The sequence below is a fragment of the Dryobates pubescens genome, chromosome 18 (genome assembly GCF_014839835.1).
Source record: "Dryobates pubescens isolate bDryPub1 chromosome 18, bDryPub1.pri, whole genome shotgun sequence".
Lineage (NCBI taxonomy): Eukaryota > Metazoa > Chordata > Aves > Piciformes > Picidae > Dryobates > Dryobates pubescens.
Window position 1 is genome coordinate 16,491,786 of NC_071629.1, and position 19,103 is coordinate 16,510,888.

General features: G+C 57.0%; 1 protein-coding gene across 1 annotated transcript in view; it reads right to left on the bottom strand.

The window, feature by feature from the left end:
* LOC104307205 (H(+)/Cl(-) exchange transporter 5) overlaps positions 1–19,103 on the bottom strand; it is a 33,947-nt gene continuing 14,844 nt past the window's right edge. The window contains exons 4-14 of the mRNA XM_054169551.1: positions 17,325–17,476; positions 13,527–13,626; positions 10,601–10,785; positions 9,382–9,504; positions 8,758–8,964; positions 7,802–7,882; positions 6,287–6,829; positions 4,961–5,147; positions 3,332–3,730; positions 2,021–2,237; positions 1–825 (exon numbers count right to left, since the gene is read on the bottom strand). Of these exons, the coding sequence (XP_054025526.1) occupies positions 735–825; positions 2,021–2,237; positions 3,332–3,730; positions 4,961–5,147; positions 6,287–6,829; positions 7,802–7,882; positions 8,758–8,964; positions 9,382–9,504; positions 10,601–10,785; positions 13,527–13,626; positions 17,325–17,476 (2,285 nt within the window). The 3' untranslated portion in view covers positions 1–734. The remainder of the gene's footprint in view (positions 826–2,020; positions 2,238–3,331; positions 3,731–4,960; positions 5,148–6,286; positions 6,830–7,801; positions 7,883–8,757; positions 8,965–9,381; positions 9,505–10,600; positions 10,786–13,526; positions 13,627–17,324; positions 17,477–19,103) is intronic.

The following is a 19,103-nucleotide window of genomic DNA, read 5'->3' on the forward strand; positions in this document are numbered from 1 at the left end:
CATCCCCAGCACCACCTGCAGAAGGGATAATGGTGAGAACATCAGGGTTGGTCCCTCTGCCCCTCCTTGGGGCTCTCCTGGCAAGGCAGTGGCAGGAGTTAAGCTACATTCACAGGTGAACCAAAATCAACTTCTTCCCAAGCAGAAACTGGGCCCAGTTTAAAGGAAATTGATCCTGGGGGCTGGGGGAGTGCTTGGGGTTGGGGGGGGTAGGGCTTTTGGGGCAAAACACCCTCAGGCAGCCAATAGTTTGGCTTGAGGAGGTTCTAACTATTACCCAGTGGCTCCCTGGGAATGCAGCACCCCTGAGTGAGGCCCACATCCTCCTGCCACCACTCCAACACCATGTGCAAAACTCAGCCTTCTCCTGCAGCATTCCTGAAGACCAGAGCTTGGCCACCAGAGGTCAAACAACACAAGGAGAGGAGGTACAATTCAAGAGCATCTTTGCTTTTACTCCTCCCTGGAATCTCTCTCCAACTCAACTTCATCAAAGCAAAGTAAATCAAGGTCCTGTTGCTCTTCTCTCATCTGCTTTAGAAGCTCCACAGAGGATGTAGTGCAATTGGTTATCTGGTAGAAAAACAAACAAACAAACAACTGTCTTCTTCAGCTCCGTGGGAGGAAAGGCTGACAACAGTCCCAGGGTCTCCATAAAAACAGGGGAGAAGATCCCAGGGTCTTCTAGAAGTGTCTCTCTTGTCTTGAGCACAGCAGCAGCTCCTGGGCTGCCTTCAGTTGAAGAGGATGGAGTCTGGGTCCTGGTTGGCCAGCTGTGCAATGTGCTTCAGGACGTCCTTTTTGGTGATGATCCCCAGCAGCTTCCTGGGGAATGAAGAAGGCTTTTAGTGGCTCACCTGCCCCAGAAGGCACCTCTGCTGCTCCACTGAAGTGGCATCACTGAGCAGGACGTGGTGAGACACTGGAACAGGCTGTCCAGGGAGGTCATGGATGCCTCAGAATCACCAAGGTTGGAAGAGACCTCAAAGGTCATCGAGTCCAACCTGTCACCGCAGCCCTCATGACCAAACCATGGCACCAAGTGCCACATCCAGTCCCCTCTTGAACACCTCCCTGGAGGTGTTCCAGGCCAGGCTGGGTGAGGCCTTGAGCAACCTGGGCTAGTGGGAGGTGTCCCTGCCCATGGCAGAGGGGTTAGAACTGAAGGATCTTGAAGGTCCCTTCCCACCCAAACCATTCTGTGAGTCTATGAGTCACTGCCATTCCACACAAGGCATGGTGCTCAACAGACTCCATCAGCACTTGGCAGTAAAATAGGTAAGGAACCCCCAAATCCCAGCATGCTGGAGGCAGGAAAAGACCTCATCCAGTCCAAACCCCTGCTCAAGCAGGGTCACCCACAGGACCTTGCCCAGGATCACAATGGCCAGCTGGGTTTGGAAGCTCTCCAGAGGAAGGGACTCCACAACCTCTCTGGGCAGCCTGCTCCAGAGCTCCACCACCTTCATGCCCACGTAGTTTCTCCTCCTGTTCAGGTGGAACCTCCTGGGTTCCAGTTTGTGTCCATTGCCCCTTGTCCTGTCCCTGGGCACCAGGTAACAAAGGCTCCAGCTGATGCTGATGGCAGGACAAGGGGTGATGGTCTGAACTCAAAGAAGGAGATTCAGACTGGAGAGAAGGGAGAAATGTTTGACACTGATGGTGGTAAAAGCCTGGCCCAGGCTGCCCAGACAGGTGGGAGATGTCCCATGCCTGGCACCACTGCAGGTCAGGCTGTTTGGGGCTCTGAGCAACCTGCTCTAGTTGCAAATGTCCCTGCTGGGTGCAAGGGGCTGTTTGGGGCTCTGAGCAACCTGCTGTAGCTGCAGATGTCCCTGCTGGGTGCAAGGGGATGGACTGGATGAGCTTTGAAGGTCCCTTGCCACCCAAACCACTGCAGCACTCTGCTCTGCGCTTCAGTGCTCTGCAGGTCACTGGCAGGTGATGAGGCTCTGCCTGAGGCCCAGGAACACCTCTGAGGGCCAGCAGGCAGCACCTCCGAGGCCCAGCAGGTCCTTACCCGTTGTGGGTGACCAGGCACTGGCGCAGCCCCAGCTTGCGGAAGATGTCCACCACGATCTCCATGGGCGTTTGGTCGGTCACCGTGAAGGGGCTGAGGTCCAGGATGCTCCTCAGCTTCAGCATGGAGGGGGAGCTCGGCGGCAGGGGAGGAGAGTGCTCGGTGAAATAAATCACGGAGGTGCTGACGATCCCGTCCTGCTTCTTCCGGGCGTTCTCTGGAGCAGGGAGGCGCTGATGAGCATCACCGCCCCTCCTCCCGTCCCCCAGCACAGCAGCGCTCCCTCCTCTCTCTGCCCACAAAGGGGAAGGCCTTAAAGCTCCACTCCGTCCCTCCCCCTGCTCTGCTCCCTAAGGTAACCAAGGACCCAAGGGTGAAGGGTTTCCATCCTGCCTTCTGATCTCTACTGTGTGCCCTCCAAGGACTCCAACATCTAAGGCTAGGGGGCCCCCCGGGCTCCAAGCAAGGCAAGGCTAGGGGGCCCCCCGGGCTCCGAGCAAGGCAAGGCTAAGGGGGCCCCCCGGGCTCCAAGCAAGGCAAGGCTAAGGGGGCCCCCGGGCTCCAAGCAAGGCAAGGCTAAGGGGCCCCCGGGCTCCAAGCAAGGCAAGGCTAAGGGGGCCCCCGGGCTCCGAGCAAGGCTAGGCTAAGGGGGTCCCCGGGCTCCAAGCAAGGCAAGGCTAAGGGGGCCCCCGGGCTCCGAGCAAGGCAAGGCTAAGGGGCCCCCGGGCTCCGAGCAAGGCAAGGCTAAGGGGGCCCCCCGGGCTCCAAGCAAGGCAAGGCTAAGGGGGCCCCCGGGCTCCGAGCAAGGCAAGGCTAAGGGGGCCCCCGGGCTCCGAGCAAGGCAAGGCTAAGGGGGCCCCCGGGCTCCGAGCAAGGCAAGGCTAGGGGGGCCCCCGGGCTCCGAGCAAGGCAAGGCTAGGGGGCCCCCGGGCTCCAAGCAAGGCAAGGCTAAGGGGGCCCCCGGGCTCCGAGCAAGGCAAGGCTAGGGGGCCCCCCGGGCTCCGAGCAAGGCAAGGCTAAGGGGGCCCACGGGCTCTGAGCAAGGCAAGGCTAAGGGGGCCCCCGGGCTCCGAGCAAGGCAAGGCTAAGGGGCCCTAGGCTCGATGTAAGGCTAGGGTCCCCCACTCTCCAAGGGTCAGGGTCACCAAGGTTTAAGGCCAGGGATCTCCAAGGTCTCCCTCAGCTGCCCCTCCCAAGCCATGCCCTAGAGGCTTCACCAGCCCTGTGCCCTGTCTCTGGGCCTGCTCCATCCCCTCAGCGCCCCTCAGGGAGCGAGGGGCACCCCTGCCCAGGCGCCCCCTCTCCTCTCACCAATGGAGATGATGAGGTCTCTCCTGAGGACGAAGCCCACCAGCCTCTGGGACTCGCGGGACACCACCACGGGGTAGCCGCTGTAGGTGGTCTCGTTGACGATGGTCTCCACGTCCTCGACGGTCATGCTGTCCTGGGTGATGACCGTGAGGGCAGGGTCGCTCCTCCGCGGCCTCATGACGTCCATGGCCAGGGTCTTGTGGGAGAACTCCTCCTTGGCCTCCAGGAAGGGGTAGCCGTTGAGGCGAATGTGGGCGTCGTAGATGCCCTCCCTCCCGATGGCGTCGGCCACCCACTTGCTGGTCATGGCGGCGGCCATCAGGGGAACGATGTACTCCAGGCCCCCGGTGAGCTCAAACATGATGACCACCAGCGACACCGTCATCCGGGTCACCCCACCTGCGAGGCAGCACAAGGAGGCACGGGAGGTCAACGGGAAGGGTTGGGGGAGGGGGGTTCCAGGAGAGCTCTTCTGAGGTGCTCTACTGCTGTCCCCTGGCAGCTCAGCTGGAGGAATACAGAAGTAACCAGGCTGGAAAAGACCCCAGAGATCATCATTGAGTCCAACCTATCACCCAGCACCATCTCACCAACTAAACCATGGCACCAAGCACCCCTGCCAGTCTCCTCCTAAACACCTCCAGGGATGGGGACTCCACCACCTCCCTGGGCAGCACATCCCAATGGCCAATCTCTCTTTCTATGAAGAACTTCTTCCTAACATCCAGCCTAAACCTCCCCTGGCACAGCTTGAGACTGTGTCCTCTTGTTCTGCTGCTGCTTGCCTGGGAGAAGAGACCAACCTCCACCTAGCTACAACCTCCTTCAGGGAGCTGGAGAGAGCAATGAGGTCTGCCCTGAGCCTCCTCTTTTCCAGGCTAAGCAACCCCAGCTCCCTCAGCCTCTCCTCACAGGGCTGTGCTCCAGACCCCTCCCCAGCTTTGTTGCCCTTCTCTGGACACCTTCCAGCAGCTCAACATCTTTCCTAAACTGAGGGGCCCAGAACTGGACACAGGACTCAAGGTGTGGCCTAACCAGTGCTGAGTCCAGGGCAGAATGACCTCCCTGCTCCTGCTGGCCACACTGTTCCTTTCCTATCTGCAGAGGTGCCTGTATGAAAAGCTGACACCTGCCTTTGGCAAAAGAGCTTGAAATTGGCCCAAGGCAGAAGTTCCTGCTGGCCAAAGAGCTGCAACTTCTTCCTTAAACTCAGGAACCCAGGAGGTCTTCAGCCCACAAGTGGTTGCACTGCTGGATGCCTACACCACACTCAGCATTGTGGTGGAAGCCAAAGGTGAGCAGAACACAACGCTGAAGCTCTCTGTGCCTTCCAGAACACTGTGCCATGGGCTTTCTGATGGATTTTCCAGCTGCCCATTCAGGAGGCTCCCCCTGAAAGCCACAGCATCCAGCAACAGGTTGGAGCTGGCAGAAGAACACAGCATGAAGAACCCATCACACATCCTACCACAAAGCTCCCCTGAGCTTCCTTTCAAGAAGATCCAAAGCTCTTGAGATGACACCAGCACCTATGGACCGAGAGAGCCAGAGTGGTGCTTCACTACACCTCCTCACATGGCCAACCAAGAGCCAAAGCACAGCCAGGACCTCCAAAGCCACCTTGCTTACCTAGACAGGCCGCGGCCCCAACCATGGCGTAGAGGCCAGGGGTGATGCAGTCGGCTCCCTGGCTGCACCAGCCGCTGAAGATGGCCCAGTCATGGTGGTAGAAGGCCAGCTGCTCCATGGCTACACCCAGCAGCCGCCCAGCGATGGCACCCACGGCCATGCTGGGGATGAAGAGACCCGAGGGCACCTGTGGAAGCACACCAGTGACCACCCGTGGCTCAGACACGGCACAGAACCCCCCAGTGCCAGCGTGGTGGGAAGGCACCTCTGGAGATCATCCAGTCCAAGCCCCTGCTCAAGCAGGGGCACCCACAGCAGCTTGCCCAGGATCAGCTGGGTTAGGACAGGAGGAGAGGACAGGAGAGGAGAGGACAGAACTAACCAGGTTGGAAAAGACCTTTGAGATCATCAAGTCCAACCTATCACCCAACACCATCTAACCAACTAAACCATGGCACCAAGCACCCCATCCAGTCTCCTCCTAAACACCTCCAGTGACAGTGACTCCACCACCTCCCTGGGCAGCACATTCCAATGGCCAATCTCTCTCGCTGGGAAGAACTTCTTCCTAACCTTCAGCCTAAACCTCCCCTGGCACAGCTTGAGACTTGTTCTGGTGCTGCTTGCTTGGGAGAAGAGACCAACCCCCAGCTGGCTACAACCTCCTTTGGAGGCTCTCCAGACAAGGAGATGCCACAACCTCTCTGGGCAGCCTGCTCCAGGGCTCCAGCAGCCTTAAATTACAGAAGTTCCTCCTCATGTTTAGATTGAGCTTCTTATGTAGAGCTTCTTTCATCACTAGTCTTTAAAACCACAGATGGAGTCCTGGATACAGTTCTGGGATCCCCAGTTCAAGAAAGACAGGGAACTGATGAAGAGAGTCCAGTGGAGGCTACAAAGATGCTGAGGGGCCTGGAGCATCTCTGTGTGGAGGGAAGACTGAGAGCCTTGGGGCTGTTGAGCCTGGGGAAGAGCAGCCCCAGAGGGGATCTGAGCAATGCTCAGCAAGAGCTAAAGGACCCGTGGGGGCAAGAGGATGGGGCCAGGCTCTTCTCAGTGGTGCCCAGGGACAGGACAAGGGGCAATGGCCATAAATTGGAACCCAGGATGCTCCACCTGAACACAAGGAGAGGCTGCTGGAGCCCTGCAGCAGGCTGCCCAGAGAGGCTGCGGAGTCTCCCTCTCTGGAGAGCTGCCAACCCCAGCTGGCCATCGTGATCCTGGGCAAGCTGCTGTGGCTGCCCCTGCTTTAGCGGTGGGGACCGGACTGGATGGCCTCCAGGGGCCCAGCTCCCACCAGGCTGGGATTTACGAACACGAACTCACCTTCATGCCAAAAGTGAAGATGGTGATGAAGACCTTCATGACCAGGGCCAAAGCCAGCTGCCACATGGCGGTGTAGACGCCGGGGCCCGCGGCTCTGTCGGGCAGGTCGTCCCCTTTGGTGCTGTTGACGTCGTTGGCGTACTCGCAGAGCTGGGAGGAGTCCAAGATGCCACAGTCGTTGAAGAGCTCGGAGATGAGCTCGCTGGTGCTCATCCTGGTGTACTCGTTAGGGAAGGCCAGGATGGCCGTGATGGCCGTCACCACCAGCACCTCCAGCACCGGGTACCTGCCCAGCTTGGTGGTCTTGCGCCGCCTGCACCAGGCGATGTTGCTGCGAATGAAGAAGGCTCCCCAGAGCCCACCGAATATCCCCAGCAGGATGAAGGGCACCAGCTCCAGCAGGTGCCAGGGCATGTGGAACTCCACGTAGAAGAGGACCAGGCGGCTGTTGCCGAAGGGGTTGATGGAGCGCAGGGTGAAGGCGGCCACCAGAGCGGCAAAGAAGGACCTCCAGAGCGTCTTGAGGGGGAAGTAGTAACTGACCTACAGGGGAGCGCAAGGATTGGGTCACCTTGGCGCCTGCCACCCTCCTTCCCCTCCAGCCCCACACCCCAGCCTTTGCTCTGAGCTCCACAAGGGGAAAATGACCAGGATGGGTCCCGGCCTGCCTATCTCCAGTGCCCTCTGTGGTCCCTGAGGTGGAGGTGACATCCTGGGACAAGAGCAGCTGTCACAAGCCAGCTACGAGCTCAGCCCAGAGACTTGCCAGCCAAGAGCGCTCGGCAAGAGGAGTGTCCAACAGCAGCATGTGCCACAGCTGCCACCACAGCCACTGCTCAGCTCAGCAGCACCAGCCCAGCCCTCCTCTGAGCTAAGCCCCGGAGCCAGCAGCGTGATCCACCACGTCAGGATCAAGAGGACAAGGATTAGAAGCTCTTTGTGAAGAGGAGGGGGTTGATAAACAAGGCTTGGAAGCTTCCTGAGAACAAAGGGCATTTGATAGAAGCTCCTTGAGAAGGGGTCAGATAAAGGTCAGAAGCTTTTTGAGAAGGGGTGTGATCAAGAGGGATTGGAAGCTCCTTGTGAAGGCAAGGGATTTAACAGATAAGGACTGGAAGCTCCTCGAGGAGAACAGGGGGTTGATGGACAGGGTTTGAAAGCTCCTTGTGAAGAAAAGGAGCCAGTTTGTCCCAGGCAGCCTGCCACAGAGCTGTCAGGAGGGAGTGGACACCTGGAGGCAGGAGAGAAGCTGTGGCTGTGAGCAGTCAGCTTGGCTGAGCATGGAGACACCGAGAGGTTCATTGCAAAGCCGTGGCTGAAGACCATCCAAAAGACATTCTCCGGTGTGGGTGAGAATTACCTGGAGCCCCAGCCTGCTGTGAGGTTGCTTGGGCCTTGCAAAACACCACCAACCAACCAAGAGGGTCTCTCCTCTCCACACCCAAGGCTTTGGGAGGGGGCTGCATGTCTAAAGCAGCAGGGAAGCACCTGGCCAAGAGCAAGTGCTGCTGTTACCTCTTCCAGGCTGAAGAGCACTCCGCCGATCGGCGCCCCGAAGGCCACAGACACACCAGCAGCTGCTGCTGCTGACAGCACCTAGGGGACAAAGCAGACGTGTCCAGCTCCCCTGTCAAACCTCTGCCCTTCTGCTGTTTGTCTTTACCTCCATTTTTGACATTTCTTTTATCTCCAGGGAGTGCAGAGTCAGCCAGGAGCTGACCTGGGTTAGGCAGCAGGGCCAAAGGAGTTCCCTCAGCAGAAGGGCTGCAAGGAGCCACCAAAGCATTGGGGTTCATAGGATGGTTTGGGTTGGAAGGGACCTTCCAGACCATCTAGTTCCAACCCCCTGCTGTGGGCAGGGACACTCCCACTAGACCAGGCTGCTCTAAGACTCATCCAGCCTGGTCTTAAACACCTCCAGGGATAAAGCATCCACAGCTTCTCTGGGCAATTTGTTCCAGTGTCTCACCACCCTCAGAGTGAAGAGCTTCTGCCTAAGGCCCAACCCAAATCACCCCTGCTCTAGTTTCAAACCACTGCCCCTCATCCTGGCACCACAGCCAAGATGAGGAAATGCTGCCCCAGGGCAGCTTTAGGTTGGACACGAGGAGCAATTTCTTGCCCTAGAGGGTTGTCAAGGCCTGGCCCAGGCTGCCCAGGGCAGTGGTGAAGTCCCCATCCCTGGAGGGGGAGCCATGCTGGAGATGTGGTGCTGAGGGCCATGGTTTGGTGGTGCCCTGGCAGCGCTGGGGGACGCCAGACCTCTTCCAACCAAAAGGATTCTGAGAGTCCTTTATCGTCCCGCAGCACTTGGAGATCATGGATGCTCACACACACACACACTAAACCACATCCTGAAGCACAGCAAGAGCGTGCCAAAAGACACCCATCTGCAGTCAGAGCACAGCCCCAGCCCCAGCAGTGTCCCCACCCCAGCTCAGCAGCTGGCCCACGCCGGTGTGCCTCCGTACCTCCCTGCGCTTGGCTTCGTTCTTGCGGTATTTGGTGAAGAGGTGACACAGGATGTTCCCACAGCAGCAGGCCACGTGCACCAGGGGCCCCTCTTTGCCCAGGCTCAGCCCAGAGGACACTGCCAGCACTAAGGTGATGGTTTTGATGATCAGGGTCCACTTGCCCAGGTAGCCTCTAATGATGAAACCACTTAAGATAGTTTTGATCTGGAAGTCAAGCACACAAAGCTCTACAGGCTTTCAGTCAAGCCCCTCATCAGAGCTCCTGCCTGGTCAGCCTGCCCTCAGCTCTCCCCCACAGCTTCCACAGCCCTCTCCAGCTATCAGAAGTAGAGGTGGTCAAGAGATCCTTCTGTGTAAAGATAAAGAGAGCTGCCTGAGTCCTTCCTTCAGCCGCTGCCCCTGCTGAAGAACAACCTGAGGCTGGTTTTGGAGGCTCTCACACAAAGAGCGCTTCTGAACGCGCCTCCTGCAGGAAACCCCACCAGACATGCTTCAGGAAGAGTTTGGCAGGGGGAGGAAAACACCTGAAGCCCAAGAAAGGATTAGCCCAGAGCAGGAATGGATGGATGCTGGGTCCCCATGCCACCTCCCAGAGCCCAGCCCACTCCCATTCTCACTCACCTCTGGGATCCCCGAGCCGCAGGCGTAAGGAGCAAAGCCCTTGACGAGCAGCACGGCGAGCAGGGAGAAGAGCAAGGCCCAGACAACGTACATTAAGTAGTTGAGAATGTAGGCAAAGGCCCCCTGGAAGACAGAAAAAGTGCCCCCAGTTGGATGATGTCAGCTGAGATCCCACCAAAGCTGCATGCTGAAGCAAGCAGGCAGGAGCTGTGAGGGCTCCAAGCCCTGCAGTGGTCAATGGTTGGACTTGGTGACCCTCTCAAGGTCTTCTCCAACCAAAACAATTCCATGATTCTATAAGCCAGCTGGATAGGGCCTGGAGCAACCTGGACTAGCAGGTTTCCCTGTCCATGGCAGGGGGGCTGGAACTAGATGATCTTTCAAGGTCCCTTCCAAGTAGCCCAAAGCAGTCTGTGGATCTATGAATGAGCAGGTAACAACGAAGAGAGCTACCCAGAGCAGCCAAAAATGAAGAGCACAAGGCCTGAGGTTCCAAGGCCAAGGGACATGTGGTGGGTGATGAGGGATGAACCAATGCTCTCTCCAAAGGTCACTGCATTAAACAGCAAATGAGCTACACCAGTAGATTGGTACTGGGATGAGGGTTGTCCCAGTCATGTGGGCAGCTCCACTGGCCAGAGCCACACCACTTGAGCTCATCCAGCACTCCACTGACATTTCCCCATGGGCAAAATGTCCTCCAGGCAGCAGCCCCAGACACACAACTAAGACACCTTCTGGTTTCTGCCATCCCCTCCAAAGACAGGGATGCTGGAGCCAGGTAGAGGTCAGGCTCTTCTCCCAAGGAAGGCACAGGGCAAGAGGAAACAGCCTCAAGTTGCTCCAGGAGAAGTTTAAGTTGGACATGAGAAACGATTGCTTGCCCTTGAGGGTTGCCAAGGCCCTCCCCAGGCTGCCCAGGGCAGTGCTGGAGTCCCCATCCCCAGAGGGGTTTCAAAGCCATGCTGGAGATGTGGTGCTGAAGGACATGGCTTGGTGGTGACCTGGCAGGGTCAGGTTAAGGGTTGGACTCCACAATCTGAAGAGTCTCTTCCAATCCAAATGATTCCACAGTTCTATGAGCAATTTGTGTGCCCCTTTACACCCCTGGAGGACCCCAGGGGGGAACGTGAAACCACCTAGAGCTCGTCCTTCTGGCCCACACATCCCACAGGGGACAGCAGAGGCTGTGGAAATGGGTGATGGAGGCTCACATCACCTCTCCATGGCCCAGGATCAGCTGGGACCAGCTCATCCACTCGGGACACTTGTCCCTGTCGGTGAAGGTTGTGTTGGACTTCCAGCAGCAGTGCTCGTGGTTGAACCAGAAGCCTGCCAAGCAGACTCCCTCCTTCAGATCGGTCATCCAGTGGGCAGAGATGTCTATCAGACCTGCCAAGGACCCTGGGGGAAAGGAGGAGGAGAGGAATGTTCAGTAATCACCTCGTGGAGACCCAGACTTCTGCAGGTTACACCTCTTGCTCTGTACAAAGCCAAAAAAGACCTCTTCCAGGTCATGCTGCAAGGTGTCCAGGGAAGGGCAACAAAGCTGGGGAGGGGTCTGGGGCACAGCCCTGTGAGGAGAGGCTGAGGGAGCTGGGGTTGCTTAGCCTGGAGAAGAGGAGGCTCAGAGGAGACCTTATTGCTGTCCACAACTCCCTGAAGGGAGGTTGTAGCCAGGTGGGGGTTGGTCTCTTCTCCCAGGCAAGCAGCACCAGAACAAGAGGACACAGTCTCAAGCTGTGCCAGGGGAGGTTTAGGCTGGATGTTAGGAAGAAGTTCTTCATAGAAAGAGAGATTGGCCACTGGAATGTGCTGCCCAGGGAGGTGGTGGAGTCACCATCCCTGGAGGTATCATAGTATCAGTCAGGGTTGGAAGGGACCACAAGGATCATCTAGTTCCAACCCCCCTGCCATGAGCAGGGACACCCCACACTAGATCAGGCTGGTGTTTAGGAAGAGACTGGATGGGGCACTTGGTGCCATGGTTTGGTTGATTAGATGGTGCTGGGTGATAGGTTGGACTTGATGATCTCAAAGCTCTTTTCCAACCTGGTTAATTCTCTTCTATTCTATCTCTTGAAGAGCAGCTGAGGAACCAACTCCTCTTTCAGAGGCTGGCCACCACAAGCTGTGTTCAAAGCCACCCCACACCACTGTAAATGAATTCCTCTCCCCCAGGCTGAAAAGGAGCTCATTAAATATAGGCCAGAGGTGGTCTGAGTAGCAGGGAGGGTCCTGCTGGAGGAGCAGACAAGATGTTGCCACCAGGCTCCAGCACAAGAGCTGGAATCCAGGAGCTCCAAGTAACTTGGAGAAGACCTTCCCAGCTCCCATGTTAAAAGGAAAAAGAAAAGGGAAGGGGAAGTTACAGTTGTGCCAGCAAAGCCCTTCTGACTCCAAGAGAGTCAGCAATTTCTTATTTTGCTGTCAAGCATAACCCAACCCCCTCCTCCCCTCCCCCTGCCCAGACCAAGGCTGCCATCAGCTCTGCTCTCCGCCGCAGCACAAAGCCCAGGAGCGGAGACCTCGGGGCTGAGCGAGACAGAGTGCAGGCTCCAGAGCAAGCATCAACCTTCAGCAAATCTCCCAGTTAATGGCAAACTGGCAGCAGCTCTGCTCTGTAAACATTAACAGGAGGTCTGATTTGGTGCCTCACGAGGTCTGCTCCGCTGCTTGCTGCCAGGAAGAGCTCAACCCAGCCCAGCGACTTCTCCTGCCCGGGGTCCAAAGTTTGCTCCTGAAGGCACTCAAGAAGGTCTCAGCCAGCCAGCCTCTGAATGCAGCTTGACTGCCCCACACCAGCTGTCATCTAAAGACCTGGATTTGTTGGGTGGATCACTCAGCAGATAAAGCATGGGCTTGATGATGGCACTCCAAGAGCGCTGGTCGATGGCTCAAGGTCTCAGTGGAGACCACTGAGGAGTGGTGATCCCCAGGTGCTCCACTGCTGGTCCCCACAGGCTTTGAGAGGTGGGCCAGTGCCAGCCTCATGAAGTTCCAACAAAGCCAGATGCAAGGCCCTGCACCTGGGTGGAGGCAATGCCAAGCACAGATCCAGGCTGAGTGGAGAATGGTCAAAGAGCAGTGCTGAGAAGGAGGACTTGGGGCTGTTGGACATGAGCCAGCACCACGCACTTACAGCCCAGAAGCCAAACAAGCCCTGGGTGCATTCCCAGCAGCATGGGCAGCAGGTGGAGGGAGGGGATTCTGCCCCTCTGCTCTGCTGAGATCCTACCTGCAGTGCTGAGGCCAGCCCTGGAGTCCTGTGGGAGCAGGGCCAAAGGAGGCCTCAGAAATTAAGGGAGGGCTGGAAGCCCTCTGCTGTGAGGCCTGGAAGCCCTCTGCTGTGAGGCCTGGAAGCCCTCTGCTGTGAGGCCAGGCTGAGAGAGTCGGGGCTGTTCAGCTCCAGGGAGGCCTTAGAACAGCCTGGATTTGAAGGGGGCTACAGGAGAGCTACAGAGGGACTTCTGACAAAGGCATGGAGTGATAGGATGAGGGGTGATGGCTTCAAACTGGAAGAAGCTGGATGGAGATTAGACAGGAGGAAGAAATCCCTCCTTGGGAGAGTGGTGAGGCACTAGAACAGGTTGCACAGGTAAGCTGTGAAAGCTCCAAGCCTGGCAGTGTTCAAAGCCAGGTTGGACAAGGCCTTGAGCAACCTGTTCTAGTGGAAGCTGTCCTTGGCTTGGCAGGGAGGCTGGAACTAGATGGTCTTTAAGGTCCCTCCCCACCCAAGCCAGTCTGGGATTCAGTGGGGTTTATATCTTAGTATGGTAAAGGGGGAGGAAAGAGAGAAAGGAAATTCTTTCTAGCAGTGCTTGGCATCCACCTCTCCAGGGCCAGCCAAGAGTGGTCAGCCAAGATGATGGACACCATGAGACTCCTCTGCCCCAGGGTTCCACCAGCTCTGCCTGGATGGATGGATGGAGCTCACAGCTTTACACCAGCAGCAGATTCACAGCAGCATCTGGGACAGCCTTCAGCTCAGCTTCCGAGCTTCAAAGCACTTCAGAATTCACCCTGCACAGCTTGTGAAGCAGCAGAGCCACAAACACCAGCCCAACCCCTCCAGCCCAGCTCCAGGGACTAGAGCCTTCTCCAGCAGAAGCAGGAGGTGTTTTCAGGGTGAGGTTTGCTCTTACCTGCCAGGAGGCCAATGAGGAGCATCAGCAGCCAGCCAGAGAAGGCATCGCTGACGCTGTGGATCAGCGCCCAGGTGGACTCTTTGCTTCTGCTGGTGATCTGGGGAAGGTTGTTCAAGAAGACAACACAATCTGAGTCACTGAGGGGCTAGGGGGCCAGTGTTCCACATGGTGATGCAGTGAGGGTGGGAACTGAAACAGGTTGCTTGTGGCTGCCCCCTCCCTGGAGGTGTTCAAGACCAGGCTGGATGAGGCCTTGAGCAACCTGGGCTTAGTGGGAGGTGTCCCTGCCCCTAGCAGGGGGGTTGGAACTAGATGGTCTTTAAGGCCCCTTCCAACCCAAATCATTCCATGTATCTATGAATCTAGGTGGTTAGTGGAAGACAGACCCCAACATGCAAACCAACAGCTCTCAGGATGTGCTCTGCTTGGAGGGGTGAGGGAAGAGGTGTCAGGCAGTGGCTGCTCTTACAGCTGCTGCAGTCAACACAGCTCTGGTAAGGAGATGGGAAAGAACTGACCAGGGAAAATTCCATCTACCCCAGCAAAATATTCAAGTGATGTTTCTTTCTGGGTGTCTTCTCCATAAACCCAAACCAGAATTCACTCCTTGATCTGTTGGTGGCCACCAGCTACTGGAGAGAGCCCAGGGGAGGCTCCAAAGATGCTTGAGGGGCCTGGAGCATCTCTGTGAGGAGCAAAGGCTGAGAGACCTGGGGCTGTGGAGCCTGGAGAAGAGTAGCCTCAGAGGGGATCTGAGCAATGCTCAGCAGGAGCTAAAGGACCTGTGGGACAAGAGGATGGGGCCAGACCCTTCTCAGTGGTGCCCAGGGACAAGACAAGGGGCAATGGGCACAAACTGGAACCCAGGAGGTTCCCTCTGGAGATGAGGAGAAACTTCTTTGGTGTGAGGGTGCTGGACCCCTGGAGCAGGCTGCCCAGAGAGGTTGTGGAGTCTCCTTCTCTGCAGAGTTTCCAACCCCAGCTGGCCCTTGTGATCCTGGGCAAGCTGCTGTGGGTGCCCTGCTTGAGCAAGGGGTTGGACTGGCTGATCTCCAGAGGTCCCTTCCAACCCCACCACGCTGAGATTCAGGGATTCCACCATCTCCAGCTCTCACCTCAAGGTCTGCAACCCAAACCAGAAGTGTCTTGGAGCAGAGGAGGACACCACAGGGCAGGTGGCCAAGGAATGGCCAGGCTGGGAACCAGCCTGTGCTGGTGGCACTGGGAAGGGACACTCAGACCCATCCATGATGCCCCAGGAGGCTGAGCTCCTCAGAGGCACTGGTAGGGAGGGCTGAAGCCTTTCAGGCCCTCTGCTGCTGACAGGAGGACAGAAGGGTGACAGAGCAGCTATTGTGTGTCCCATCAGCTGCCTCTCCCCAGGGAAAGGTTCCAGGGCAGCTCCATTACTCCCAGATAAAAGCCACATTGATGCAACCAACCAAAAGCCACTGCAGGAGGAACAACCAACTAAGAGTCCTTCCTGCCCCAGCCAGTACTGGTTGGGCTTGCTCTGGATCTGTCTCTCCAGCTCCCTACTGACCATGGGTAGAACCACCACAGGATTGAGGCAGGGGCTGTGGTGGCTCCAGAATGATTTCCTTCAGATTTCTTTGCACTGGACCAACCCTGCAGCTCTTTGGCCAGCAGGAACTTCTGCCTTGGGCCAATTTCAAGCTCTTTTGCCAAAGACAGGTGTCAGCTTTTCATACAGGCACCTCTGCAGATAGGAAAGGAACAGTGTGGCCAGCAGGAGCAGGGAAGTCATTGTGCCCTGTGCTCAGCACTGGTTAGGCCACACCTTGAGTCCTGTGTCCAGTTCTGGGCCTCTCAGTTTAGGAAAGATGTTGAGCTGCTGGAAGGTGTCCCAAGAAGGGCAACAAAGCTGGGGAGGGGTCTGGAGCACAGCCCTGTGAGGAGAGGCTGAGGGAGCTGGGGTTGCTTAGCCTGGAGAAGAGGAGGCTCAGGGCAGACCTCATTGCTCTCTACAACTACCTGAAGGGAGGTTGTAGCCAGGTGGAGGTTGGTCTCTTCTCCCAGGCAAGCAGCACCAGAACAAGAGGACACAGTCTCAAGCTGTGCCAGGGGAGGTTTAGGCTGGAGGTTAGGAAGAAATTCCTCCCAGCAAGAGAGATTGGCCATTGGGATGTGCTGCCCAGGGAGGTGGTGGAGTCACCATCCCTGGAGGTGTTTAGGAAGAGACTGGATGGGGTGCTTGGTGCCATGGTTTAGTTGATCAGATGGTGTTGGGTGATAGGTTGGACTCAATGGTCTCAAAGGCCTTTTCCAACCTGGTTAATTCTGTGTTCTGCACTGATCATCCTCCCCACACTGACCATCTTCCTACACAGGGATCTGTGCCTAGGGGCACAGCTGTGAGGAGTCTTTTGGGTTTGTTCTGTTCACCCATAGATGGGAAATAGTGGAGCAGGAGCCCCTAAATGGTGTAGGAGCCCCTTAGTGGGGTCTGGACTTGTTCAGGCTTGGGCATAAACAGGGGATGTGTTTGGTTGGTGCTGTGGGACACAAGATGATTTGTGAGGCTCAGGAGGAAAGAGCAGGAAATGAAGAACATTTTGGCAAGCAACTGGATTCAGTTCAGCCACTGCCCTACAAGAGTTCTGCCAGCAAGGGTTTGTGTGAGTCAGGAGCATGCTGGGGATATTGATTTGTTATTTAAAGCATCCCCTGCTTTCTAAGCAGACTACAGAGAGCAGAGAAGTCCTGGGAATCACAGAATCCCCAGATCTCAGCATGGTGGGAGGTGGAAGGGTCACCTACAGCAGCTTGCCCAGGATCACAATGTCCAGGTATGGTTGGAAGCTCTCCACAGAAGGAGACTCCACAACCTCTCTGGGCAGCCTGCTCCAGGGCTCCAGCACCCTCACACCAAAGAAGTTTCTCCTCCTGGTCAGATGGAACCCCTGGGCTCCAGTTTGTGCCCTTTGCCCCTTGTCCTGTCCCTGGGCACACTGAGAAGGGTCTGGCCCCATCCTCTTGCCCCCCACCCTTTAGTTCTTGCTGAGCACAGAGCAGATCCCCTCAGGCAGCTCTTCTGCAGGCTCAACAGCCCCAGGTCCCTCAGGCTGCTTCCTCAACTATGCAGAGACCTTCATCTGTGAGCAGAAAACCCACCTGCTTCATATCAATGCAGTGGATCAGGGGGTCTTAGATTCTCCCAGTACAACCTGGCCCAGGCTGCCCAGAGAGGTGGGAGATGCCCCAGCCCTGGCACCACTGCAGGTCAGGTTGGTTGGGGCTCTGAGCAACCTGCTCTAGTTGCAAATGTCCCTGCTGGCTGCAGGGGAGTTGGACTGGATGAGCTCTCTTCCCATCCAACCCATTCCATGATTGTAGGAGTGCAGCTCTTCCACACCACATTCCACCCTCCATGAGCAGGACCAGCTGCTGCTGTGCCTGTGCCTGTGCCTCCAGCAGGTTTAACACAGCCATGAAAGTGTCATGAAGCCCTTAAAGAGGTGCAGCAGAAACTCTCTGAAGCTTTGGTGACAAACAAAAGCCTCCAGAGGAGCAGCAGCAATTGAGAAACCACAACTTAAATGTTCCTCTTCCTCCAGCTAAAGCTCTTCTGGAGAGGCTCTCAGCCTCATCTCCTCCCTGTTCCAAGCCAGGCTGGATGGGGCCTGGAGCAACTTGGTCTAGTGGGAGGTGTCCCTGCCCATGGCAGAGGGGCTGGAATTGGATGATCTTTAAGGTCCCTTCCAAGCCAGCCCATCCTGTGGTTCTCAGGAGCTCCAGCATGTGAGTGAGTGTGCCTTTGGTGGGAGCTGTTACCTCTCTGTGCCTGTCCCTGTCCCTGCTCTTCTCTCGCACCCAGTCTATGGTGTTGAAGTCTTCATAGGTGCCCACACCAGGAAGAGGCTCCTCCAGGAAATCCATCATTGTGCTGCTGCCATTCATCCCTCCTCCATTGTATGAGGAGAAGCCTGGGAAGGAAAGGAAGTGGGGGGAAATGGAGCAGGTTTGTGGGTTTGCCCTTTCCAGGGAAGACACAAACAAGCGAACACACCACCAAAGCCTCAGCTCAGGGGAGAAGCCACACCAGTGCCAGTGGAAGCCAAGAGCTGAGGAGCTCTCCCCTCAGCTGAGCACCCCAAACAAGCCTCAGGGGTGAGCTGGGCAGCTGCAGCAGCTCCCACAGAGGTGGGCTCATTCCTGCAAAGAAGCACTCAGGAACCAAAGGAATCAACCCCCACTTCCAGATGTTCACTTTTCCCTCCCATCCAGGGCTTGCCATGGTCAGGGTTTGCCAGCGGAGGGAAGCAGAAGGGAGAGGGAGAGGGGAAGGTGAGCACTTGAGACCCTCAGTAGCACTGAAGGAAGTTCCAGGGGGGTGTGATGAAGGTGAAGGCAGGACAGCCATAGACAGGGAGGGCAGGAAGGGTGATGGATGGGAGCAGGCAGATAGGAGAAGGTGAACATCAGAGCCACTCATCAGTGGGGGGATGTCCAGGAGGGTCTAAAAAGCAGAAAGAGACATAGATGGTGGGGCTGGAAAGGCACCAGGCTCAAGTGGGGGGCCTTGGGAAGGCACCAAACCAGGGCCTGCAGCCTCCCTTCGGGTGAGACCGAGTTGGCCAAACCACTCGACCTTCTGCCTAACTTGCTCCAGCCCGTGGACAATGATGCTGAGGGTGGATGGGCATTCCCAAGGCAGGAGTTCCAACAACTGCTCTCTCTCCCCCATCTTCCAAAAGCAGCAGAAGGGAAAGGAGGCCTCTTTGTGATGCCTTCCAAGCCCATTTCCCAGCCTGGCATTTCCACAGCTGCCTCCCAGCAGAGAGCGAGCTGCAGGCAAACAAGATGAGTCACGTAGGCACCACTGACAGCTCCCACAGAACAGCCCACTTCAAAGGGGCTGCTTCCTTCAGCTGGGACACAAGAAGGTTAACTGAAGTTCTCCAGAGAGCTTCCCAAGTGGTGAGAGCACAGCCTGGGAGCCCCACCTGCACGCCTCGGGCTGGAGGGAAAGTGGGGCAGCGTCTGCTGGAAGCCTCAAGGAGCTGCTGTGGTGTCCACCACGTCTGGGCAGGCCTGAGGGCAACAGCTTGGAAATGCACAAACTGGAGCCACCACTTCCAGAGGCTTCCCCATCCCACTGGAGAGCCCAAGTGCTGCTCAGAAACCCCACAGCTCCACACCTCCTTGAATAAATCACCCCGAGAGCAGCAGCGCCTGAGACACCTGCAGCTCCTCCTGCCCCCCTCTGCGTGAGACACAGCAGGGCTTGGGGTGGAGGAGACCTTAGAGACCATGGAGTCCAACCCCCAACCCAGCACTGCCAGGTCACCCCCAAACCACATCCCCTCAGCACCACATCAGCATGGCTTTGAAACCCCTCCAGGCATGGGGACTCCAGCACTGCCTTGGGCAGCCTGGCACAGGCCTTCACAGCACTCAAGGGCAAGAAGTTGCTCCTCATGTCCAACCTAAACCTCCCCTGGGGCAACTGGAGGCTGTTTCCTTTAGTCCTGGCACTTGTTCCTTGGGAGAAGAGACCAATCCAAGAGACCTGGCTCCAGCCTCCTTGCAGGCAGTTGTAGAGAGCCAGAA